The sequence below is a fragment of the Ooceraea biroi genome, chromosome 6 (assembly GCF_003672135.1).
Source record: "Ooceraea biroi isolate clonal line C1 chromosome 6, Obir_v5.4, whole genome shotgun sequence".
Classification (NCBI taxonomy): domain Eukaryota; kingdom Metazoa; phylum Arthropoda; class Insecta; order Hymenoptera; family Formicidae; genus Ooceraea; species Ooceraea biroi.
In genome coordinates this window covers 14,744,693-14,772,609 of record NC_039511.1, presented here as the reverse complement: position 1 = coordinate 14,772,609, position 27,917 = coordinate 14,744,693, and the positions used below count along the sequence as shown (strand labels likewise).

Below are 27,917 nucleotides of genomic sequence, written 5' to 3'. Positions count from 1 at the left end.
GACGTTTAATCGTTAAACATACGGGAACACTTCCCAATCTATTTAATCATCAAGTAACTGAATTAAATCTTAGTGCAGCTATTACTAATACCTACGTCGCAAACGTACATGTGATCCATGGAACGTGACTTTCTACTCCCAAATCAGAAACGGAGAGAAGTCTGATATAGAGTCAAAATCGCGAGCTATCGATAAGGTAGATCAGGGACGGGGCAAATGTCCGAGATACTCTTACGACAAACATTGGCAGACGTGCAGCGTGTTTTTAGTTTATCAGAGAGGCAGTAAGACGACTAGTACGGTTAATGGACTTTTTCCGACGACTGGTGGACGACTCCAGGCGACGTCGTGACATCGAACGGCAGGGTGGCGAGTGGTGCAAGTGCTAGGAGCTCACGCGAGTTGCACACGCACCTTGGCACACAAATACACACAGAAAGCAACAGCGGCAACGGACGCGCTCTGCTTAAGATAGCGCCGCTTACGCGAGCGCGCAACCCGGACCGCGGTTCGACAACTTACGATCGCGCCGTGACTCGCCATCTCGCCAATCGCACTCGCGACCGAGGCTACCGTGCTCTGCAGCGTGTTGTCTTTCCGGTTGTTTCGATGATCGCTCTTCCTGTACTTGCTGGCGATGAGATCAGTCGTGCTGGGGGGTGCATTCGCCTGTCCACCGGACGCCAATTGGCTATACGCATCTTCCATGGCAGCGTACTTTAGAATCAAACTCTGGATTTCCTTTCGTTTAGCCGCTCTGTCCGAGATCGCTGAATCCACGTCCATGTCCTTCGGTAACGCGTCACGCGCGTTTTGAGCCACATTTCGTGCAGCGTTGTTAAAATTGTCCGCATTGCTACTAGCAATTGGCGTCTTGTCCGGGTCGACCGCGGCTTCCTTGTTGTCGGCAAACGCCAATGGCTCTATCTTAATCGGTCGAGACAATCTTAGAGACGTCGAGTGTGCCTCCAACTGCTCGCTCTTGCCACTTCGGTGCGGTTTTACCTTCCGACTGCGCGTTTCCGCGTGCCCGGACTTGTGCCTGCCGTAGCGGCGATAAGCTTCCGAATTGAGTAGGGTTTGTCGATCCGTACGGCTGTAAATCGGTGTCTTCTCGCGTTTGGGTTCCCTGCCTATCGCGGAACTCACGTAGGGATAAGCTTTCTCGCTAAGAAGCACACTGGTAGGACTCTTGACGATGGTACGGGTCATCGAGGGTTCCAAGGTCTTGTCATCACGCGTAAACGGACTGTCTCGATGACAATAGCTGTGATCGCGTTCCTCCTTCCGAGAATAAATAGCTTGTTCCGAATCATCGGCGTGCCTCTTGCTGGCGTATTTATCCAGAGCGGTGCCATGTTTGTATTTGTTTTCCAAGCGGTTTCGCGCGCTTCCCAATAGATTAATGTTGGGCGATCGTCTCGAGCTTGCGGTACCAGTACCGCGATCGTTAAGCGTAGACATCCCGCGCACTCTCGTGGTTAGCTTCTGGAGAAGACTTGTACAGGAGTCGCTCAGCAGTTGCGTTACGCTCGTCGACGACCGCGCGTAACGACCCCGCCGCGAAGCCGAGCCCTGTCGTGAAGTCGACATGTCGCGCGGTGCAAATATGAACATCTGGAGCAGCTTCAGGTTGTCTCCAAATTACGAAGCTTGTGGAAACCACCTCTCGGATTCAAGAATCGATTCTCCTTGAAGTCGCCCTGACGGATCTCACGAGATCTCCCGAGTATCAGCACCAACTTCGGCGGCTAGGTCGTATAAGAAGAGAAATCGCAATCGGAGATGAAAGCACCAGAACGCTCTTCTACGCAGGTACATCACTACGGAAAGGCGCGAGTACGCCGATCACGGGATGTCACTGAAGAAGGCACCAAACTACGACCACGACGATGGTCGGGGAGACGACAACGAGCGGACGACGTCGGCCGTTCGCGAAGAAGATGAAGAGATGACGATGATGAGGAGGAGGACGACGACAACGAGAAGGAGACGAAACTCGGTGCGCCCCGCCAAATACTCTCTCTCATCGCACTAAAAATATCAGAGAGCGGTGGCGAGCCCGCTCCAACGAGAACGATCCGTCCTCCTCTCTTGAAACCGACTCCTCGAGAACGATTAGAAACAGAACGATGGAGAGAGGCCGATTAGCGTAACCCGCACGCGCGCGATCGTAGCGAAAGAGAGATGGATAAGATAGAAATAGAGGAAGAAAACAGAAGTACAAGAAGAAGGGAGAGGGAACGGAAGGCGGAAGGGAAAAAGAGGAGAGATCGCTATTGGCGATATTACGTAAATTGTTTCATAGTTATTGCAAAGGTGCTCAGGCTCCGTACACCCCATAGATTTAGCATGGCAATACCGTGTTGCACATACTTCCTGATAGGGATGGAATCGTCTACAGAGGCAGACGCTCTTACGATGCATGCATTACGGGAAAAACGTATGGCGAACGCATGGCGCCACGTTTTCAGGCGAACCGGCATAGCTCGTTCTCGTACCTTGACACACATAGAAATTACGAAACAACTGCGACGCCAATTCGATATGGAGTAGTAGGTCTAGTAACCCAATATTGGTTACTCAGTAATATCAGTGTTCATCTTTTAACCAGCGAGTAATATTAAAATAGAAACGGTAAATATGTGAATAATACAACGTATTGCATTCTGTAAAAAGCAGGAATTCTTCCTCCGTGATAGATAATAAAAGGATTAAACAAACTTGCGTAATCTGAGCAAATTTACTTTTGCCCGAGTGAAGAATGAGACTGTCAAATTAATAGATGCGGTTTTATTAATTTTTAAATTGAAGAACCACAAAAATTTATGTAAAGAGATTAACAAAAATAAAATTAAAAAAGTTTGCTAACAAGAAATTAGATATAATATATGGCATTAACGATCATTAAAACAAATCGGTTTTATCTATTGATCATTAATTTATAGATAAATAAATGAATAAAGTACTGAATTCTACAAGTAATAGTATCTAAAATCAAAAGCACTTTAACATATTAGTAGGCAGGTTCGTGGACTCTAGTACTATTAATACAGCCCGGATTGTCTTCAAGGTTGATGTCGAAGATATCGTCCTAAGTCGTCGTAAGTTTTAAGTTCGAGTATCGGTATAAATACACGCAGTTTACAAAATAGCGACGCAGTTTGTTCGCGCAGACTATTCGCCCACAGATACCCCTTATTGACTTCAGAATCACTTCCAAAATATTTCCTGGCAAAGTAAACGATTAACTTGGCTCGACTTGGAAATCAAACTATTTCAGAATAAATACGTACACAGGTTTTTTTTTCTGATGACGATACATAAGAATGAATAAACGATGACAATGATGAAAAGTCTGGCAGTATAAAAAATTTCTTGAAGATTTGAAAATTGAAAGTTAATGTAATGCTTCATCACGGATGCAGAGCATCATTAATTATAAACTAAGCATAAACTGCAACATAAGTCCCAAACAATTAGTTATAGTCAACGAATCATTATTGGAATGTTACACACGTTTGAATCGTACAAGGAAATACTGAATTTGAGCTTTGCCTGAGCTACGCAAAACTATGCACGCTTCTTCTGCTCCAGGAAGATATATTGACCAAGGTTAGGCAACGCTATTGAGTGGAGAAAACGGGGAGGAAGATGAAATGAAACGAGCATCACGCTGGAACGTTCGCTTCGTTTTCGAACTTGCATCGTCGTTCTCGAGAGAACGAGCTGTGCCAAATATAAACCGGCGATCTAAAGCGCGTGCGCCGTGATCGTCATACGTAGAGAAGACCAGTTCAGCCCGCCGTATTTAAATGTTCAAGTCTTGGCTGGCTAATCAACTTGGTAAACTCGCAACGTGTCACTGTCGCTACTACAGTATGGTCGGGATCTCACGCGAGAATGTGGGTATACACGTTTAATCATTTGACCAAAAAAACGCAACCGAGAAAACACTAAGGAAATATGATGCTTTGGAATTTGACGGCTTTAGCTAAAATAAATTCACATTTGAGTTAAGCTACTTCTTCACGTTTCGAAACCACGTCCTTCCTAATGTTTCTCTCTTCACAACACAATCGTTGTTTTAGTTGTGGAAATGAAAGATCCCGAGGGAAATCACAATGCAGAATTTTATGAGTGCACTTTCAACGTACAAGGAGAGGACCGGGATAAGTTTGAAGCCAACAAATAGGAACGCAGAAACACCGAGCATGAACAACGCGCACGTACAATCACACGCACTCATATAAATGGTTAACATCACAGTGTCGCAGAGTTATAAAAAGTCTCAATGCATTGATGCTACCTCAGAAGTCGATGTATCGTTAGTTTCAGGTGTGACGTCAAGTTTACCGTCGAACTCCCTGGTAGTCTCGATGACGTTGCGCTGCAACCATGGGTCCCGATCTTGGCATGGCCACCAAGAGACATTTCCAGGCACCAGCAGACCCGATTCCTGACCAGTTATCGTTTGTAGGGACGACGGCGACGCAGCCGACGGTGGTCCACCGTCAGCCAAACCGCCGCCGCCGAACACGGTCCAATTTCCGGGATCCAGGTTGATCGTGCGCGAGATGCGAGACGTTTCGCCCGGGCGTCTGCACTTCGCGCAGCATCTCATGAGCACATCTTGCCAACTGTAACGCGCGTATTTCTAAATCCGGGTTGAACGATTCTGGGTCGTGTCGTTAGATTTTTCCTACCACGGGGATAAAACAGAATTCGACATTCGATTCACGAGATACCTCGACGTTTCACGTTCAAAGGTGGAGAGTATTTAATTCGTTGCTCCTGCACTTGGTACATCCGACACTTTGTTCTAGATACGAAGAAGCTTTCGATATCCACAATTTCGTAGAAACGTTGTTTGTTGATGTCGAGGCAGGAAACTCGTAAAACTGCCTTCACCATTGAATCCAAATTCTCCGATAAATCGACGATTGAAATCTCGGAAACAATTTCCAACGGGCTTGCTTGCCAGCACAATGTTTTTCAATGACGACAGTATCGATGACGGTAACGACGACGGCAAGAGCGACAGCGACGATGGCGACGATGACGACGACGTTGCGTTAACCATCTGGCGCAAACTCGCACTAAAACTGCGACGAAACTGCGTGACGAGACCCCCTCGAAAATAGTCGCCGGTCGAAAATAGCCTTGGTGTCGGGTAAGAAAGAAGAATCATCGGTATTCGCTCCGGGTACACACTCACCATTGCGCCACGAGATTCTCCAGAAACTGTTCTCATTTGGCATTAGTGCGCTGATGCGCTAATTCCTCTTTTTTTCTCTGTTCTATTTGTATTCACGCTTCCACGTATCAATCGAGCACTTCCACGCGTCAAAGCTCGCAATGAGTAAGAATTACTTCGATTATGTATTTTCTTGATAAAAATCTACTTAAAAAATTACTCTCGACTATTTTCGTAGATTATTTTCGATAGATTTATTTCTTCGATTTGCTGTCTGTACTTCTTTTTTTCTCACGGCTTTATGTATAAATTATTATCGTTTATAGAAAAATTGAGAAGTAGGATGAGAAGTATTCAAAAGCTAAACCATCAGTGCTCACTATGCCGTGCGTATCATTCATAAAGAGTTAATTTACCGTCGAAATGACGTTAACAGTGAAACTGCCCTGATACCTTCATAAAGTTTTCGCATCATTCAATAAGTAGTACTAAAATCTAGGTAAGAAAAATTGTATCAGAAGAGAAATATGTGTACAAGTGTTTAATATTAGAAGAAGAAATTCCTCCGATACTGTAGCGTGAGAGTTCTCATAAGGCTGTTAGAAGAGAATGCATTCATTCCATGGATTACATGTACGTATAAAAAAATAATATTCTACTCATTTCATATAGATATTTAAAGAAAATGAGGACCATGCGTTACGGAGTTAAAGCACCGTAACACAGTGTAATCCCTAAGTACGACAGAGTACGAGGGCACTTGCTGATGTAGTATGTCTTCGTAGATCAGCGGTTAAAAGGTATGATCGAATCGGCTGTTCGTAGGTCATCGGTCGTGTGTCGCGTATCACGCGGCGCTGTACAGCATATGATGGACAGGAGCGCGTAATACTGATGCTACTACACGTGTCATTGTCTCTCGGACTCACCTGACTCCTGGTAGACGGCGATCGATGGCGATGTCGCTCTTGGCTGGGCGATGACGAGCCATGATGACGGTGGAGGCGCGTACGGCGTGACGACGTGGGATGCACCAGGGGGTGGGCACGATCTCGATCACGATCGCGATGGCCATGTTGCCGACCGCTGCTAGGTGATCGACGATGACTGCGTTTGTACCGACGTTCCTGGCTGGTTCCACGCTCATGCTGACGAGACCTCAACACTCGTTCCCCGCTGAAATACGAAGAAAACAATTAATTTTTATTAAACGCTGTTGGCGCCGAGTAGAGATATTGATAAGGCATTAGATATATCGGATAGAAGAACGAAGTTAAATATATTTTTTATCGCCCTAGAAGGCTCAAGTCCTTTCAACGTACGTTATACGTTATTAGAAACAATGCCTGTAAAATAAACAACATTATAGTCGATTATAGATTATGGGGCTTAAAAGCTAAATATGTCAAATGATAATACAGCGTGTAAGTTGAACGTTTTAGACGATATGGAGCGAAACTAAGTGCGAATCAAGGTTGCGTTGTTGTGTCATGTACAACATATTCCTATCAAAGTACATAACTGTGAGATGACCTAATTAATATGCCTTCCTTAAATAGATTATCGAGCCTACTTCGTAGTGATATTCCCTTAGCAGTTTTAAATATTCCATAAGACAACGCTACATTTAAATAAAAATTTAATACTGTTACTGTTGTACAATAATTACATGCTTTATCAATAGCCAAGAAGATTCCTTTAGTGTATTATAATATATTCAGTATATTAATGTATCAATTATTGATATATTATTCATAAAAAGATATTAATAATTACAAAAGAATCGCTTTAAACGTTATCATTAACATAAAATAAATTATTTTCACTAAATTTTGTAAAACCATAAAAAGGACGATAAGAAAAGATTCTAAATCATAAATGAAAGTTGAAACTCTGAATTGAGCAGTAGTTCAACAATATTGAATTTTGATTTATCCACTCAATACCAATCACTTACACCAATACCATTCTTATATATGCAAATTAATTTATTCAACCAAGTGTATATATGAATAGAAAAACTGTTTTCGCTATTGTCATAATAGTTAATTATCAGTTGATGAAGACAATAAGAAAACATGCAAAGGACGTGATGAATCGTTTTAAATAACAGATAAGCAATATTTCATATTTTCTGCACGATAGTACAGCATGAATTGCACAACAGATCATGTTCAAGCAACAATTCGAATCTGCTAATAACACATATACACATGTACGCACGCACGCACGCACATACAATATGTGATCGGCTAGAGGTTGACAATGAGTTTGAAGATCTCATATCTTGAAGATAATCATTGAAAATTCGTTAAAAATATAGAATATTTAAATAAAACAAAATTATCACTGGTTGAACTAATTGCAAACTGATTGTAAGGATCAGTTGTATGAAATTGTCATAACCACTCGATTTATATATTAAAAAATATTGCTGAGAGAATTGTACTAAAACGGAGCTTTCAAGCACAAAAATATGCTCGAAAACTAGATGCTAAAGATAGTTATATATTTTTATATTATAGGTCAATATAAATTCATATGTGAGGAATAATATAATCTTTCTTCAGATAATTATGAATTTATATCAACAACCTCTCCATGTCGGGATGTATATCATAAAGTAGGTAAACAGCACATATGTGAAATTCATTCGATTAAAAAACATGTTGAATTTAATTCACTCACACGCCAGAAACGCTTTTTTTGCCTTGAAATAAATTGCTTCCAAAATGACGAATGTTTCTTCTTACAAAAAATAGTACAGTATAATAGTACAGTACTAATAATTGCTTATAATTAAGAGGAGATTAACCTTTTATGGATAGGTCTTTGCATCTGAAAAAGAAATACCAGTTCTATTCATACTATACCTTGGCATCCAAGAAGTGAGGGCGACGTACAAGATAGGCATCCTTTAACTTTCGTCCGTCTTGCGACCTAAATTGCAATTAAGGAGATTCGTGACGCTCGGCTGTCTTACAAATATAATTGCAAATCGAGATCATCTTTTGTTCGACTCCGATTACTCAAAGAATGACGAGGAAAACTTGATTTATCGAACAGATATTGGAAAACCATAGATAGCTGCTAGATATGCTCATCATATGTGCATGTTTATCACGTATTCTGAGATACGTCATCGACGAAGATGCTTTGCTTGTTTCAAATAAGGCTATCTCATTATTTCAAAATTATATGTATGATATTTTGAATAAATGTGTATATAAATCTTTTTTGATTATCTTTTATCATATAACAATGATGATAATGTTTTCTAGATAATCTGTACATTTGTTGTAAAGCGTTTAGAAAGTTGTAGTTTACAACCATACTAATTGCTACAATGAATACTTTTATTTTGAATAATAAAATATTTATACATTCAGTTTATAGTTCAACACACCATAACACAACCTACAATTATCACTTTCAAATGCACTTCTAACCTCGGAAAATCTGACGGGAAAAACACTTTCACTATACAAGTATGATAAACTGATCCTAATTGAATAGAAATTATGAATAAATTGAATAAATTATATAGCTAATTTTCGAAAAAGAAACAACTGATTATTCCAGAAGGAAATGATAATTTAAGAACTCATGAAGTCTGACTTTTCTCCTTTCTTAGCTTTTACTTGCACATATTAACTTTAGTCAGTTTCAAGCTGCTCCATTCTTGAACAATCTTGACTTCGCAGAAACTTGCATGATCTCAGAAGAACTAATGCTATTTAGAGAAGATATAGATGAATGGCTCAGTTATACTCTTACAAAAGTGACTCAATCAGATGTAATTTTACCAGAATCATAGAATCATCAAATATTAAGATATTTCAATCTCTGATTTTACATTACATTTAACTCAAATCTAAAATTGTGCTAACAATAATACAGATTTATTAATATCATGTAAGAATCAAATTATTTTTTCTGTAAAACAAACATAAATATGTGACTTCTAATTACTAGTTAATTAAAGAGCAACTTGTGTTTTAATTACGATCTTTATCGGTGGAAAGATCGCGTGTAAGATCCTGCATAATAAACTTTCTTCTTTCATCGAACAATTTGCTGAGCATGAAAAAACGTTCGTCAATTACAATTTACCGTTTCACAAGCAGATGTATCTGTGTATAATTACCAATTATCGCAACGAACATAAATCCCAAGAAAAAGATGGACAGTTTGCTCAAAGATCGACTCCTTGATCGATTAACGTACAAAGAAATCAAGAAATCATTCTTACTTCAGTTGAATTTAAATTTGAATATCGAAGGCAGGTGATAATACTTTATCAAGCTTTTCTGTTTATTTGCAGATTAATAAACAATATCGAAACAGCACACTTGACACAGGATTATTTCGTGTATCTACACAATATCGAAAATGAAACTCAGAAAAATCATAACAGTTCCACAACGCTTAAAAGAAATACAATTAAAACGAATTACTGCTTATCCTGCTTTCAACGCGGCAACCATAATCACAATAAGCCGTATTGCGACAAATCATAATGACGCAATCACGGTACTATCTTGATTCAGTTAACAGTTGTGCTCTGAAATCAACTATAAAAAAAAGGATCTGTTATATCATAGCCAAAGAGTTCGTGCCTAAAACCGTCACGCTCGTGAATTATGGCTAACGTCAAGACCTAATCGTCCTTGTGGCTTTGATCTCCTTCGATCCTATCATCGATAACAGTTTTTTCGACAGGAAACGCACAGGCTGCACATTATTAAAATTTAAATTTTTAAATCTATTATAAAGTGCGAGTAATGTGTTGTTACTCTGTATCTGTATTTTAAATTTTATTGCGATACCTCGGATTTCATTGCATTTAATTACCGACCTGGAACATCAGGAAGTAATGAAGAGAAATTATACTACTGTTCATTAAGCAGGCTTTAACAGCAGCCTCATTAATGGAGAGAAGAAGCATAGAGAACGTTTTAATTAATCAATGATTCATGCTCTCATATCATTCATTCATGTTCGAACTATCCAAGATGCATAATTAATAAAGTACAACAGAAATATAATTATCTCAGAGTTAACGTCAAATTTTAAGAATAGTTAGTGTAGAAGGAAAAAGGCAGATAAAATAATACTTCCAATTAAAAAGAAAATAGAACATTTCAAATTTTGTTATCTCCAGTTAATGGAAAATAAATATAGCTTTGTTAATAATTGATACGCGTATTGTCTGTTGTCTGAAACTCACAATATAACCAGAACTGACATAACATATTGGGTTGGTCGGAAAATCTGTACCGACTTTCGAATCAACCCAATAGAACAATTCACAATTTTGTTTAGATTTCTAGACAATGAAAACATTGTTTTTTCCATTCGAACTTGATATAAGCATTGTCTCATAACAGAATATGAAGTTTACATGGCAAAAGAAATATCAATAGAAATATCACATTTTTGTGCATGTATCCTTTTTCTAATCACTGCATTTAGTATAATTAGTAAATTTTTATCTGCAGCAATAACACTCGTTGAAGTAAACGGATATACGCGATGCAATAGATTACGGTACTAAGATGTATATTTCAGAATGATTATTTCTTTTCGTTGCATCTTGTACAAAACTTGCGTAATGTTTCGTAAGAACGTTTGCTATTTTCATCAAAACTTTCTTTGCACCCTATATAACGCTAGCGCAAATTAAAAGTTTTTATGAGAAAATGCAGCAAGCAAAATTTGAGATTTAAAATCATTGCAAACAGTGTTTTTAAATCTCAACTATTTCAGTCGAAAACTGATTTAAATCATTAGAGATTTATCTTTTTAAAATATAATAAGTTTTAATATATTTTTTATATTAACTCATTAAAGAAGAATTAAGGAAATCTCTTTTATCTTCCCATGAATTTGTGACGATTTATTCCTCGATATTGTCGATCAGACAATACACGCATCGGCCACTCACGTATGTCCTCATGAACCGTTCTGAATAACGACGACCAAAAACAGGTTCTGGGTACTTGTTAAAGCTCGAGCGCGCGAACCACGACTGACATCCATGAAGACTTCATGGAGAAACTCTATTGCCCGTTAAAACGATGTGGGAACAGGGAGGGAGAGATCGTTCACGGCATTGGCCTCGATGAAGTTACTGATTCCCTCTTTTGCGCGCTCTCCCCTCTCCTTTTTCTTATAACGTCTTTTAACAATAAGGTACAGACAAAGAGAAGTACGATATTCTCACGATATCAACTGTATCTTTTGAATAATTCTCTTAAATTGCAAGATTCTTTTTCCACAAGTTTAAAAACTTTTTACTGCGTCCTGATTCCTTTATTTCCTCACTTTTATTGTACATTTATTTATTATTTATCATGTAGATTAATTTTATGTATCGAATTTTTATTTTTAAATTATTCATAAATATTTTCGAAAACATATGTTTCTCCGTGATGTCTTCATGGAGTTCAGTGATAAAATAATATAAAGTATAATACTATTTAATTAATCTTCTTAAAGATAATCTTGGTAATTCTAGCTATTATTTCCTTAAACATTAGGAAAGAATACGTCGCATCATATATTATTGAGAACAACGAGAGAAGAATGTGTGTGCTCTATACAATAGTCAACTTACCTATAGGTTCCTTTGCTCTGTGGACTTTCATAATCGATACGTCTGCGTTTATGTTCGTACTGGGGAGATCCCACAGAATGTGAACGTGTTCTCGAGTGGCTACGAGAACGATGACGCCTTCTGCTTCGCGGCATCTACAACAAAATGAAATATTTCTATATTTTATGTAATTTTCATGAGCCATGTACGTGTGTCTCCTACTATTACTCTCAAGTATATTTTCCAATTACGTATCTTTCAACAAATTTAAAGATTTGATCTTGAAATTAATGTTTGATTAAAGAATCCTGAAAGAGATTAAAAAGATATATTTAAAAATGCGTAGTTCAAAAAAAAGCTACAAAATGTAAAATACAAATTCTGCAAGATACAAAGCGATTAAATAGATAATATCAATTCTATGTGTAGGAATACATATTTCCAGTGATGGTCATTATTTTCTGCATAATAAAACGGATCAAACATAAACAATTTTATCAAGGAAACTATTTTATACACTGAATTAATAATACAACATAAACCATTAGATACCCACAAAATTATTTCTATCTTTTTATTCAGATTTTGATAAAGATGGATTGAACGAAAGAGTTTTTGCTTCATCTAGGGGAGTCGAAAAGAATAGTAACAGAGGATAGTACACATATACACACACATACACACGTGCATACCCGCACGCACGCGACATATTAACATAGTACATGGGACATTTTAATCTTATCGTAAGTTCGTAAAAAACCGTAAGTTGCATTGGTTAAATAACTTCTATGAATTTCGAGCATTGTTTGTTCGACCTTCGTTTTATTTTAAATTTAAACAAGCGTACAAAGAATCTTGGAAGTATACGACGCAAGCTAGTCTTTGGAAAGATATAAAAAGAATCGATATCTCTTTTTTTCATATTATGTTATAAACAGGCAGTTACATGTCGATACCACTTTGCAAATTTGATTTTCTGTTTATGTGTAGATAGAAGATCATTTATAGAGACGCAGACCAGTTGACGCAATCTAGTTTAAAGAATTATGTTGTAATATATTATGCAGAGTGTATATTAATCTTAATTATTAATAAACGTGTTAAAGAACCAAAGAGAAAGAGTAGAAGCATAAGGATGCAAAGTATATGAAAATCTGGAAGGTAAAGTAAACAATTAAAGTGTACAAATATTGCCCAAGTTTCTACAATGTATGCAATGTGCAAAACAGCATTATCAGATTATTATCTCATATTTAATTACGCATTGAGGCTTAAAGGAAACAGTGATGAATACAGCGTTAATAGAAAATAATGAATTAGTCAGCTGTGCTCGATTTAATGAAGCCTAGGTCATCGTGCATACGACTGCTGCTTATGAACACGAGGTGCAATAATGAAATAAAGATACGGCGAATAAAGACCCGATCGCGAAAAGCGCGGACCGTTACTCAGGGCACGACAGGGCGAGAATCTCGCAGAGCCGAGGGCCTGGGACGAGAATGTAAGAGCACAAAATCCGCGCGGCAAGCGTGATACAAAATACCAAACGGAGAAAATCGAGAGCCGAGCCGAGATCTTATAACCGGAGCCATACTGCATGTACTTACGTTGGGAAGGCGAAACAGGCTCACTTGACCCCAAATGAAATCGAAGACGGACGATATCCAGGAGCGTGAAGATGATGCTTGCGGTATGACACTGTTTTTCGACAACGACGTGGACATCGGCTCAAAAAATTCTGCAAAACGTGGGCAATCGCATTCGTGAAAGCGAAAGAGACACCAGTACTGGACGGATCAGCCCACTCCGCGAGGGGTCGGGAGGAACGAGGGCAAGTCGGCGGAGAGAGACGCTCCACGCGCGTTCGTCCTCGCGTTCGCAAGCACGACGGATACCTCGCGGGCGACGCACGCGGAAACGGCGAGGGAATTGCTCGCGAAAACTCCGGAGACGGAGGCGCGCGCGTTTCCCCGAGGATCACGCTCCATCCGCGGCGCCTCGGAATTCCGGACGATCCCGCCAAAACGCTACGAACGAGCTGAAGTTGCCGCGGAAAGAACGCACGTGGCGCGTGACGCGAGAGCGGCGATGGCAGTGTGACGAGGAATCGACTCGGTGTTCGAGCACGAGCGGAACCCGCGGCTCCACTCCTGGGTACGATGGCACGTCGTGCCTCGAGGACGACGAGCCACGAGAGGGAGAAAGAGAGAGAGAGAGAGATCGAACGCATGCATGGCGCGCGCCAGGCAGCAACGCGCGTCCTCCTCGAGAGTTGGATCGAGCGAAGGAGAAGCGTGCGGGAGGTTGCGTGAGGACGCGCAAGATACACCATAAGGGCTCTCCCGAGCAACGGCGGCCATCTTGGGATTGCACAGTGCACCAAGTAGAAAGCGAAATGCAGCATACACGCATGGAACCTCTGATCAGGTTTCGCACGATGATCTCTTGGTGATTCTTGTATGAGCTGATGCGGTTACGATCGTGGAGTATAGTGACTTACATTGGAGAGGCAGAACAGGCTTGCTTGGTCCCGAAACGTGAATTACGTTTAACACAAAATGGCCAGCCGAACGAGAGCGTGCGACGTACAACAGTATTGTGTGACAACGACGTGGGGCCTTAGATCGATGCGATTGGCGAGTCCTCTTCGGCTCTACTCGGCAACCGTCGGCGAGCCAGGAGCGGCTCTACATTCGCATCATCCTACTCGAGAGGAAAGGGCGACAGAGAACGGATTTACGGACATTATGTTCTCGTAAAGGGCGACGACACATAAACAAATTTAAGCAGTGAAATTTAAGCTTCAGGGATGCGACCAATTACAGTCAAAAATCGTAAGTAGCCCTTTCAAAATTTCAAACTTGCGATTGTGCATCTCTTAAGTCTCAAGTCTCGCCGCTTAAATTTTTCTCCGTGCCACGGCCTTAAATGCGATCTTGAGATAATTGTTAGCCAATTAGATAGCTGTGCTAGTATCTAAAAGATATACTCAATCTACAAGATTATCTTGTTATAAGAATGGAGTATGAACATCGTTTTATGAGTGTGATGTGAGAATTGAGATACAGGTCGTGTTTTTAGTAATTAATAATTAACAATAGAGTAATATGTAATGAAATTAATGGCGAGAATACATGCAAAAATAATTAAACATAGATCACCTTAATGGATTTAAATTATATAATATCTCATCTATCTCATTCTGAAATTAGATATTATATGCTCTCCGATCATTAAAGTTTAGTTGTCTAAAATTTACGAATTGCTAAGCAATTTAGAGTCGACTTTACAAAAATGCTAAATTTTTAAGTAATTTTCAAGATCATTTCCAATTTCTACTAAACTCTTGCATTTTTTTTAAGTAAAATATGGTAAAAATGAGTTTAAATCATCGTGGCCTCTAAATCGTTCATGCAGATAAGCCATCCCTGTAAATGACCGATAATGCACGAAACAAGACCGAATGCATACGAAGTCAGAAGTTATCTGAAGTATTATTATAAATTCTACGAAACAAATAATTCATGCTATATATATATATTTTTTTTTTTAAATCATTATAGCAATTGTATTATGACGTACATTATTATGTACTTTTGGTAATTTATTATCATTCATAAGACAAATATCGTGTGCCTGCGTGTGGTGCGTACATGCGTGTATGCATGTATACTTCAACATAAATGTGTGATTGATTTCAATATTTTAAATAATACGTTATCTCCTCCTTCTCTCTTCCTCTTTCTTTAAGTTTTTTGAAAGATGATTAAAAAACATTAGAAAAATTCAAAATACATCCACAAAAACCATATGGTCGAAATACATTTTTACTCGAAGCGTTACATAACTATAATCTAGTGCACAGATAATGATAACTATGACGATAAAGTGATAGCGGACAACTTCGAGAAATATTAACAGAAGACTTTGAAAATACTTTGCGCGAATGCAATGATACATTTAGACACACACTCAAAAATTGTCTCATTCAAGATTTATGAGGCTTATATTTTTCCTTATAATTACGCGTATTAGTTTTCATAAGTAACAAATAGTTAAGATCATTTAGCGAATGTATGTTGCACTTAATATCAAGGTTTTATACTGATCGCAAGTGTTTTCCATACCTGTTTCCAAATGCACCTCTTAATTATCCATTTAGTGCCTTCTTTCAGTCGGTTTAATACGCGCCACATATTTTAGTTGACAGTTATTTGAAACGGTACTCCGATATTTAACGGGCGTACGCACGTATGATATTTAACAAACACACACACACACACTCTACACAATGTACACGACACAGATTGATAATTGGTCGTCATAAATACGGTGGCACCACACCGTGAGTGCCGATTGAACGAAAATTGTCTCGTTATAAATTTTTGATACGACGCCGCTTTTAGTAGCTAATTAAAAGTTTCATGGATTGCACAAGATTGCATGGCCGATGAGGAAGAAAAAGAAAATGTGCAAAATATTTTCGGAAATAGATATATATATAATAAACAAAAGAAAATAGTGAAAAAGAACATCTATTGTATTGTGCGATATCGATATAAAAATATTGAGAAATATCGATTGTATTTTTCCAGACAGTTCTATTGAAATGCGAAATAATAAAGTTTTGGATTTTAATTTTTAATCTATGAGTGGATCGTGAATGAGAAATTATGTCGCTTAAGTAAATTGCCAGAATATTTTCGGAAGCGTGATGTGTTGCAAAGTTGTATAAAAAATACAAATTACATAAAAATATGAGATGCAGCTAATTAAAATGCTACGTTACAGTTACCTGAGTTACCACACCAAATGAAATATATTTTGACCCATCGAGAAAAAGATGATTTGCCATCGTCGTCGCTATTGTATTTTCCGGAATCGTCCATAATTCTCCGCAAGTGCGCTGCGACAAATAAAAGTACGCGTTGATGTTGATAAATTTTGAACCACAACATCCCTCATAATGTTAACAGCATAAAAATATAGGATACCGTATTATTTTAATTAGCATTTCTAATTACACCGCGCGTACAAATTTATATAATTTACAATATATAATATATATTTTGAAACAGTTGATCATGTTTCATGCCAAATGCCTGCGCGAGCATGCATGATTATATAAATCTGTAACAGTTATAACGCGTTATTGAATATTATCATCGCATTATAATATGACGAGTAGCAAACAATTATAATTAAAGCCTAGATATTTTTATATAAAATACGCAATAAGTTTACACATTCGAATAAAATAACAGAAATATTGGGTCATTAAGTATGAAACTTTACAAATAGAACATAAACTTTTTGCATTTTTTAGCACATGGACATGATTTATTTTCAATCGAAGTATGCGCCCGTGTTATCTACACACTTCTGCCATTTTAGTGGTAGTTGGTCTATGCCTCTACTATAGAAGCCAGGAGTACGGGAATCGATGAAGTCGCGGAAGGCTGTTTCGACTGCCTGTTGAGAATTGAAGAATTTTCCCACCAAGAAGCATCATCATGCAACAGCATTGGCATTGACCGATTGACCAATTTCGGTTGTTTAATAGCAAGTTGTTGCATCATTTCGTCCAGTTGCTTGCAATATACTTTAGCCGTTATCGATGTACCAGGTTTCATAAAGTTGTAGTAGATAACACCTGACCTGGACCACCAAACAGTCACCATAAGCTTCTTCTGTGTAATGTTGGGTTTCGCGTGATGTCTCGGTGGTTCATCAGCGTTCAACCACTGATGTGAGCGTTTACGATTGTCGTAGAGTATCCACTTTTCATCGCAGGTCACAATTCGATTAAAAAAAGATTCATTTTTGTGACGGGAAAGCAAAGAAAGGGAAGCCTCTAGACGTTGCGCCTGCTGCGCATCGGTCGATTCGTGCGGGACCCATTTGTCCAACTTCTTTATCTTACCAATTGCAGCTAAATGAACAATATGGTGGGTATAGAAACATTGAATATCGATGCCAATTCACGTGTACTTTGAGATGGATCGGACTCTACTACGGCTCTCAAGTGATCATTATCCACCTTCGTCTTTGGTCTTCCACGTGGCTCATTAGCGAGGCTGAAACCTCCATCTCTGAAGTTTTTGAACCAATTGCCCACCATTGCTTTAGTAGTTGAACCTTCACCAAATACAGCGTTGATATTACGAGCTGTCTCCGACACTGTGGTTCCACGGCGGAACTCATATTCATAAATCACACGAATTTTGGACTTTTCCATAGTTCTATAAAAAAGAATCCACCAATAAAACCAATGAAGATATTTGAACAAACAAATATGACATTTGAAGAGCGAACATACATCTATCACACTAACCTAACCTGATACTGACGTCTGGCGCTAAATTTGAGATAACAAATGTTAAAGATGGCGCTTTTACATTTGTAAAGTTTCATACTTAATGACCCAATACAGTTAACTACTCGCGTGCAGAAAGACAATAATACACGCCGGAAATATAGGAAAGAAATAATTTTTATTTGCTTGGCAGGACGTCGATAATGTTGGCGCGATCGTCTCACGTGCGGGACCACGTGATCCACGCAGCCACCAACGTGCCAGCAACTACGTAGCACACATGACACATGATTGGAAAGAAATTACGACGCGAGATAATTAAATCTTTAGTCAGCCGCACTTTAGTTAACTGCTTCGGCAACGGTCTCACGCGATACGAACAGCTCGCACGAGCGGAAGAAGGAGAATCAGTTGATCATCAGCTGTGTCGGACGTCAGGCGACCCCAATGTCCGGAGAGTCATGATCCAGACGTAATAATTGTAACAGAAGAGCGGCAATTACCTGCATAGCGAGCCACGATTGACCATGACTGTCCAGATCCACCCAGCAACGAGACACACGAGCCAGACTCCTCGGGGACAATCTGAGGAGGCAACGCAGCGCGAAACTCGCACACATGTTAACGCGCGCGTGCGACAACTCACCAGAAGTAGTCGTAGGTAGTGCACCCCGTCCGGCGCTTGCGCCGCGACGGCGAAGTCCACCCCGAGTGGATGCGGATGCTTCGACGTTGAAGGGTGAAGGTCAGCGGGTGGTCTGTCGGGAATTTTGATATCCATTACACGGGTCGTCCCAAGTCCTGAACTGGCCTTTTGCGCGCTACAGGGGAACGGCATCGTTTATCCCGCTGGTCTTTACATGTCACTCGAGCATGACTTCGCCCCGCACACCCGTTCAGAGAGCTGAATCTGACAAGATTACAAGAATCGCGAGCTTACGGATTGCGAGGCATTTGTAGGTCGGAACGCGTCCTCGATGGCAGCGGTCGCGAAGGTCTCGAGACTTCGCCAGCGAGAGTCCAGACCGCGCTCTTGGTCTTTGGGATTTTGAACGACCGATGTTCGCCACCACGGCACGCTTCGCACGAGAACAAGCTACGGGCGAATCGCGACTCTCGCGTAGTCATTTTATTTTGGCGAATTCGATTGCTCGCACGTGATACGTAATGCATATACTGGTGCACGTTGAAGTCGGGTCGAACTTTGAAATATGTACACCGTTAAAAATTGTGCGTCCATGTGTTAAAATTTTCTTGTGTTGCCATGTTTTGATCACTACTTCAATGTAAAATTAACATACAACTGATATGTTATTATTTTTATAACAATTTTATATGTTACATTAATGTTAACTTCATAACTTAACATTTTGTGTATGTCTCTTAGAAATGGAATATTATTTGAAATGCTTTTAACACAATAATTTTAAACAATCAACATGTCACAAAGTCAGTTTAACATTCTAAAAGAAGTTAAAGTAAATCTTCAAATAATTATGAACTTTGACATATAAAATAATCAAATTTACTAAAATTAAATGTTTCTATCAAAAATAATTTAAGTTGAAATAATTACTATCATGTGTTAATATAACATAAAAAGTAAATGTTCATATTGTACGAACGAAAATGTTCTATCAACTTTTCTGATGAGTTATTGTAACTTCTCTTCCATGTAGTTTTCAATTACTTTGTATGTTATTTTTACATCGCACTTAAAGTTACAATAACAAAAATAAATGTAAAGTATTGTGTTAATTACTTAACATTTCTAGTTTGTCAAGAAGTAACATATGACGAATGAGTTACTTTAACTTAAAATTTAGAGTGGACTTTCTGGAACATGCAAAAAATGTTAAAATTAACATTTTATTTTTTACTGTGTATGTATGCATTGAATGTAATTTTCTGTAATTATGCAATCTACGTGTATATCTTACATGATGCATAGTGCAGCATAAAACCTCGCGATACAAAGATAAAATCACGACACCGCGTATTAACACAGAAATGCCTACTCATCGTTACACAATTTTATCAGTGGCTCTCACAGATCCGTAAAAGATTTACTTTGCGTTCAGGGTTTCGCGGGGCTTCTATTAAACATGCCCGTGATATAACATTAAGAATTCGTAATAACGGACTATTTGAAATCCAATTACATAATCGGAGAGACGAGAGACAAGCCTCTAAAAAATGCTCTGCTCTTCCAAACATTTTTTAACTTGCGTCATTTGATTTAGCAGCTAATTAACACGTCATTAATTAGTACCTACAATCGCAACGCGAGAGAAGAATGCGAATAATTAATACGAACTATTCTTACATAATATAAATTATAATTTCTGCGGTATCCAACCGAGAGAAGGGAGAAGGAAGTAAGCTACCACCCCGACTCGAACCGCTGATAATCGCGCGCATCATCCGCGAAGAAGCCGAAAAAATCCACGATACGCTGTAAGATCGCGCGATAGGATTGCCTTCTATCGCTCGAGCGATGGGATCGATGCGGTTGCCGTGACGACAGGACCGTCAGAGAGGCGGAATCGCGTGCGGATGACGGCTGCTGCCGGGGGTTCGCGCCGCACGGCAATGCAGTGACGACGTCGCCGCCGTAGGGAGCTCGAGCTCCGCTCTCGGAGGCGAGCGCTCGCACCCCCTCGGGCTGCCTGCCGCTGCTGTTGTCGGGCAGATCGTCTTCTCCGAGGCAGCAGACTCCGCGCGCCCGCCGTTGCACGACGCCGTTCCGAGTCGACGAGCGACCGCGCCATGCGGAGGCGGTGCCGCGCCAGGACACCGACATGGAAGGTGCGCGGCGTCGCAACGACGAGAGCATGCAGCACCGCTCCGAGACGTCGCATCAGGAGGAGACGCCCGCGAAAGTGCTACTGCTGCGACGATGGAGCGACATGCCTCGACACCTCCAATTTAATCCGCATATTCTCACCGGCTACAGGCCGCTCATGACGATCCGTCAATGCCTGGGTAGCCTTTTCTACTTCCACAACGAAACCGTTAATATCCTGACGCACGGTAAGAAGGAAAGTCGAATTCTGGAGAATGCTGAATTGACCAGTGCGCCAAATTGTTTAATTATTTTAATGTTCAGTCGCTTGCTTGATTTATAATGCGTTTTGTCCTCGGCTCAATCTACGGTTTCTTCCTGTGTCAGATGAGTTTTAGCACCAGTAGTTGTTGGACTGCCAAAAGTATAAGTCTTTGAGAAAATTGCGTAATTTCCTTCTCATTACCGTGTTGCAATAGAATTCTGGAAAAATTATAATCTTTTTAGCTCTTCTAAATATTCCAACAAATTAATATTTAAGAATAATAATATAATAATTTGAGAGAAAGAATTAAAATATTAAAACACCAAAACATTTAAAGGAAATGTTTATTACCAGTTATTCCCTTTATAATAAAATTTTTGTTTCATAAATAGAGTTCAGGTTCTACTTTAATGACCTAAAATGTTAAAAATGTTAATAATACGCATATGAAATTTCTTGCATGTTCAATACTTATCCAAACAAGAATTATATGTGCCGTGTAGAGCCTTGCGTTTAAATTAATTTTGAACTGAAATTTTAAGGCCAATCTTTTTGTTTTGGAGACTGTATTGTAAAATTACAAAAGAGAATAAATTATTGCTATTTCTATAAACAAAATGACTCTTAAGACAACACACACATATACCACACAAAACATTATTATTATATATATGACATATATACGTAATGCGCAGTCATATAATAGATTCATCGTCCTCGTAATTAAATTGGTTAGGAAAAAATTAAATTTCTTTTGTGAAAACTGAAAACCCCAAGCTACATAAGTATCAAAATTAAATCTGTGAAAATATTGCGTTCAACAAAGACGCATTGCAGACGGAGTAACGGATCGATCAAAAGGAACCCATATAATATTCCTAAAGCAAAGGCCAATTCATTGTTAAATTTCTAATAATAGCAACGTCTGTAAAACCTCTTCAACGTCTGTGAATGATTTATCAGCCTTTAAAGCACGCATTAAATAAATATTACGAAATAGCGACATGATTATTATGATTCGTTTGTGTAGTATTGCTCGGTCATGCATAAAAAACTAATAAATCGCAGTGTGGAATCGTGATGCAAGCATGACAAACCAAACTACGATACTCTTATAAAGAGCTAGGTTTCTTTTCGCATTAATTCTGAAAAATTATTCCAATTACATTTTTATTATTTTCGTCTTCGAAACTAGAACAGCCATTTACGTGTGTTCTACGCCTGGTGGACCACCCTGTACATAAATCTCGTGTATCGACCGGTGCACATGTGCGTGAAATAAAATCTTAGTAGGCCAGAGCTTTCCACGTAATTTGAAAAGCTCATTAATAATAATAGTGCTTGATAAGTGCTTTCAAAATCACTTCGAGCAGCATGCTTTTCTGACGACATAAAAAACAATTTTGTCGCAGAACAAAGACACCCCGTGACAAGTAATCGTGTGTATGATCATGTGCTTTCAGGATTCGCTATCCTGTACATGTTGGTGACTATACCACATTTGCTCCCGTGGAATACAAAAGACGCACTCGTAGGAATTCTCTCCTGGTGCCACTTAATCGGCGCTGTGAGTCCGTGGATTGGATCTTTCCTATATCATCTCTTCATGAACGTGAATTATGATGAGGTCTTCTACAGAATGCTGCTAAAGATCGACATGATCGGCATATGGCTGTGTCAAAGTTTCGGTGATTTGTTTACATATAAAAAAAACTCAAAGTAGATATGGACGACTAGTCTATAATTTACGAGATTTATTTTATAACTTCTCACACACATACATACACACAGAGCAAACAAAATGCTAGCAGAAGGCCAACAAATTGGCAGCAAATTTGATCTAAATATTATGGTAAATTCGATATTTGTGACTGCATTCAGATTTCATTTTGTTGACAAAATAATTTGACGACAAATTGGCAGCAGAAACCGAGTAGAATCAATTGTATATTTAAACTAATCTGTTATTTTATTTTGTTATTAGATTGAATTTTTACTAGCATTCTTCCAACAAAATTTGTAGCAAGCAAAATCTGTTCGCGGATTTGGCTGTACAAGGTTTATACTCGCAAAATTAAAATTTTGATCAAATTTTGCTGCAAAACTGAAGAATAACCGTTAATAATAACAATCACGATAGATTTCTGTATTTTTCTATTCTATTCTCACGTATGGTTTATTTCAGGTGCAATACCAATGATGGCAGCGGCGGTTCATTGTGTCGCCGATAACGTCTGGTACTGTTGCATTTTTATTTACTGTTCTCTTAGCATGTGGGGACTTTTAAAGGTAATATATTATTTTCGCCTGTCCCGTTTCATTGCGACGACTCTCAAATGTGCTCCTTTGCGTCATTCGTAGGCGATGACTGCGGGATCACCGTGGGAGAGACGATTGTGCTTCGCTCCTCCTTTCCTCATGAGAATGTTAGTCATGACGCTGCGGTGTTTCGGCATCGGTGGTGGATCGCCCGAAGCTCTCACTCACATAATATTACAGGTTTATTTTGCACACATGAATCCGGCGATACGCGTATCAAATGAACGTTAATATCAAAGATAGAAATCCACTTCTAGGACCTCATAGCTGTGATAGGTGCAACCATCGGCGCTCTCCGAATCCCAGAGAAATGGATTCCCGGCAGATTGGATTTAGTACTAAATTCGCATAATGTGATGCACGTAATGGTCGTCCTAGCAGTATGTTCCATGCATACAGCAACCGTGAAGGACCTCGCCTGGATGTCTGATCCGTCTACATGCAACAAAACGAACTCCCTCCCTTCGGATCGCGAAGAACTGTGATTGAATTGTAAAGCATGCGGCAGCTGGCTGTCTGCAGTCTGTGATAAACCGAGCCTATAACGATTGGCGATTAGTCGAGCTCTTCGACATTTGAAGACCAGAAAGTGCTGAATTCTATAATAGATATACCTACAGATAGCGAGAATAAATAAATATATATATATATACATATATATAGAATTTAATAGAGTTACTTAACTTATGTGAACATCACGAAATAGTTTAAATACAATCATCAGTACAAAGTACAATTACTTATCATATCGAACATCCGATGGCAAATATGTAATTAAAAAAACCTGTAAAATTTTATCGGCAAATAATCGAGTTATTTATTTTTTATTGTTATGATGTGCAATTACTCAAGATACAGAGATCTATAAGGGCTCGATCGAGCTTCCGACAAAAAAAAGGGAAAAAAAATAAAAAAAAGTAAAAATTTATCATAGAAGTGGTAAATTCAGTTACGCCAAACATTATTAAATATTGTATCCAAAAGAGAGGAAAGATAGACTTACTAGACTTCTCTAGAGTTCGTTAGATTTTGCCAGACTTTTGCTAAACTCAGTGGTTCTCGCAAATTTAATTCGACTTGGCTCGACGTGATGCGCAAAAATAAGCGTATAAAATTATTAAATTCTATTTAAAAGCAAAACTACTTTTTTTTTTATTAATTGCGTAAGTTACCCTCTTATTGGCAGACTTCGAATGTGAGAGTCGAGTTGTTAGATCAACGAGTACCATTGATGCTGCTTCGAGTAATCAACAGTAACGATACGTAATAAATACGCCTACGTAAATGCCTACGTAACCAGGCATTTCTGACGCAGTGTGTACATTTTCGCACATTTTATATCACGCAATAGATATGTATCGTTACATCCTCATGCATGAAGGAAATTATATGAACCATAGCAGTTTGCAATATTCCGAAAAATTTATTATACATAATTTTACTACATTTAATTATATATATATATATATATATATATATATGTATAATATATATAACACACTGTCGAACTTGACTATGCCAAGAATAAGCAATAATTAATGAGCTATTAACGGAGAACCTACATAAATTATACATTCTTAAATACATTGTTAACTTGTTAAGCAACTCATTGTAAAATATAAGGCACTATTTGAGTGCTTAAATAATTATATATACATATTACATCTACAAATAATTTATTTATACCTCAATTAGACGCATCATCAACACAATTTTCATATATTAAAGCGTATAGATTGCGATTTGCAGGTTGCATAATGATGTACTTAGAAACCGTTATATAGAATGCAGAGTGTGATACGAGATAAATAAAATCTCTTCAAAAATATGTATATATATATATTTTTTTTACTTAACGTCGAAAGCAGTGCACGTTCAAGTGCGCGCGCACACACACGTACACACACATACACACATTTTTCGATTGAAATTATATATCTCTGTATATTTATCTCTACGTTTATACTTTTAAATTTTAAACCGATGGCCCGCCGAGATGAGACCACCCGCAAGTATAATTCAACGTTGTACTCTCGACAGTTAGTCACGATTAGATTAGCTTGTTGCCCCGTTGTTATCGTTACTGCAACGGGGCCTCGCTCTCCTGATTGTAGCTCTTTACCCTGCTGAATCTAAGGGGCGGATACCTACCGCCGATCGCCGACACCCTGAACTCCCGCACGGATGGCTCCTTCAAGCTGATCTTCGCCTCCTGCCCGTTCTTGTATTTCGTGAAAATGCTGTAGCTGATCCACTTCAGTTGCGAATTCACTCTCCTGTGGTGGCTCTGTATCTCGAATTCCTAGAGTGACGCGCACACCGCAAACAACACACGAGGTCAGTTAGCTCGTAATCCGCGTACGCTCTCTACCGCTTACTTACAATGTGGAATGTTTGCTCGCCGCTATCGTGCACCGGTTCCCTCTTCTTTCGTCTGTAGGCGAAATTGAGCCCTTTGATCTCCTGCTTCTTCAGGACTAGCGTAATGCAATTGTCGTGCAGTCGATAGTGACCGATCAGCACCGACGGATTACGTGGCACGCGATGCCGCAGAGAATTCACGCAGATCTGAACCTCGTCCGTGGAAGTCAGCATTAAAACCCTTCCTTCGGGGAAAAATCTAGGCGCGAAAGTAAGAAGGGGAATTGAATAAATAGTGCTTCAGTGCAATTGACAATGTTTCGTTCGGTCACCCTGAAAAAGTCTCAGCGAGAAGTCGCGTACCTCAGGTACCGAAAATACTCGACAAGATGCCAGGGTCTGTAAAAGCGATCTTGGAAACTATTCTCCCCGTCGCGAATGTAGCTCGTTTTACTGATGTAACAGCCGTTGTATCGTAACCTAGGCCGTTGCATGTACATGTCCCTCCACGACTGGTACTTCGGCTCGCAGGTACCGCAGTTCACACCCCATACTCTGCAAATTTCAACCTTGATCAATGTTAATCATCTCGATATCGATATCTCGCTAACGCTTACCTGACGCATGCCAGTCGCCAAATCTCCATGTCTCGAGCAGATATATAAAATCCACGGCACACCCTTGAGAACATTTCTAACGAGCGAAAATCTAGCTCGGAGGATACGACCCACCTCAGAATATAGAGCACTATCTCCATCGGCAACGCGGATATGTGTGTTGCCTGGGAAAGAAGGATGAGAGCATTTTTAACGCGTTGCTGGGTAAGCCTGAACCGTGTATGAACTGCTCGAATGGAATTAAGATACTCACGTCTTGCTCGAATTTTGGGAAACAAACGCACTGATTGCGATTTACAATTCTGGATAACTTGAAAAACAAATCGGTTTCTTCCTCATCGGGTTCGTTTTGCTGCTCGCTGTCATCGGTAGCGGAGAAATCATTGTCCAACACGTCGAGATTATCATCCTCGAATCTATCCTTTGCTTTCGTTTTGGTTGATTCGTATAGACGGACTTCGATATCAGGAACCAGTTGTACCGCGCGCTTATAAAACTGGATTGCCTCGTAAAATTTTCGGCTCTGCTCGTACTCGATACCCTTGAGAAATAGATTCTTTGCCTGAAAGGAGAGCAACATTATAGAAAGTATTACAGAAATTTAGATTTCTTTTCCCAAGAGTGTCGTACCCTGCTTTCGATAGAAGCTTCATCGCTCGCTATCTCAATGCTGGACTGTTTTAGCACGTGTGTCCTTGACAAATCATGCTTAGGTGACACCGTCAACTCGCGCTGCCATTGTTCCCTGAAAGACGTTAAGGCATCCTCAATACTCCTCTCTTCCAGCCAAGACGCCTCCTGATCATCGCCTTCATCCATGTCATCGCTAGATTCACTGCAGTGGTTCTGCCAATGCACGAAGCAACAAAACTTTTAGTTGCCAAAGCGCAACGTGCCACCGATCACTTAACCAACGAATTTCGTGACAATTTCATACAAATAGACACAATATTACGCATGTGGTGAGCAAAACTGCTTACTAGATGTAATCAAAAGTACAGTATCAAGTAAAAAACATCTATATCCATAGAGAATGATTTTGCATCTTTAAACAAAAATCAGAGTTATGTAAAATTACATGTAAGGAACGACGATATTATGTAAAACTACTTCAAAGAGGGACGTGAGAAGCAAAGTGTACGATTATGCGCGTGCAATTACAAGTAATACGATACATCTAACGAAATGACGCAACATATTATTGGCGATACGCGATAGTCGCGAGGAGGTTAGGTTCGCTGCCACATATTGCGGCGCTCGATTATGCGTTGATTTCGCGATGATAATCACGGCCGGTTGCACGGTCACGTACCATTTTTCTTCTTGTTCAATTCCTTTGGGCTTTTCCCCTTCAGCGCATGTACTCTCGGTCGGAAAAGCGTATAACACAGCGGAAGCACAACTTCGCCAGTAGTACCGCCGTCATGGTTCTCACCTCTCTGGCTCTCTGCATTTTTCG

At 39.4% G+C, this 27,917-nt stretch overlaps 3 protein-coding genes and 1 long non-coding RNA gene across 4 annotated transcripts in view; 2 read left to right on the top strand and 2 right to left on the bottom strand.

Moving 5' to 3' along the window:
* LOC105285900 (dual specificity protein kinase CLK2) overlaps positions 1-18,964 on the bottom strand; it is a 25,214-nt gene extending 6,250 nt beyond the window's left edge. The window contains 5 exon segments of the mRNA XM_026970709.1: positions 6,127-6,373; positions 11,817-11,950; positions 16,591-16,701; positions 18,615-18,733; positions 18,736-18,964. Of these exon segments, the coding sequence (XP_026826510.1) occupies positions 6,127-6,373; positions 11,817-11,950; positions 16,591-16,701; positions 18,615-18,733; positions 18,736-18,949 (825 nt within the window). The 5' untranslated portion in view covers positions 18,950-18,964.
* Positions 14,296-27,825, top strand: LOC109611399. The gene is made up of 3 exons (XR_002193774.1): positions 14,296-14,395; positions 14,864-14,866; positions 27,814-27,825. It is a non-coding gene; the product is annotated as an uncharacterized LOC109611399 (long non-coding RNA).
* On the top strand, positions 20,779-24,405 carry LOC105285898 (progestin and adipoQ receptor family member 4). The gene is made up of 5 exons (XM_011350440.3): positions 20,779-21,144; positions 22,625-22,849; positions 23,347-23,450; positions 23,523-23,660; positions 23,738-24,405. Exons 1-5 carry the CDS (start codon positions 20,913-20,915, stop codon positions 23,963-23,965), a joined length of 927 nt encoding a protein of 308 aa, XP_011348742.1. The 5' UTR covers positions 20,779-20,912; the 3' UTR covers positions 23,966-24,405.
* LOC105285899 (F-box only protein 9) lies at positions 25,140-27,917 on the bottom strand. Its single transcript, XM_011350441.3, has 7 exons — positions 27,771-27,917; positions 27,089-27,304; positions 26,712-27,020; positions 26,459-26,622; positions 26,205-26,396; positions 25,863-26,100; positions 25,140-25,782 (listed from the first exon to the last, which is right to left on the bottom strand). Exons 1-7 carry the CDS (start codon positions 27,771-27,773, stop codon positions 25,561-25,563), a joined length of 1,344 nt encoding a protein of 447 aa, XP_011348743.1. The 5' UTR covers positions 27,774-27,917; the 3' UTR covers positions 25,140-25,560.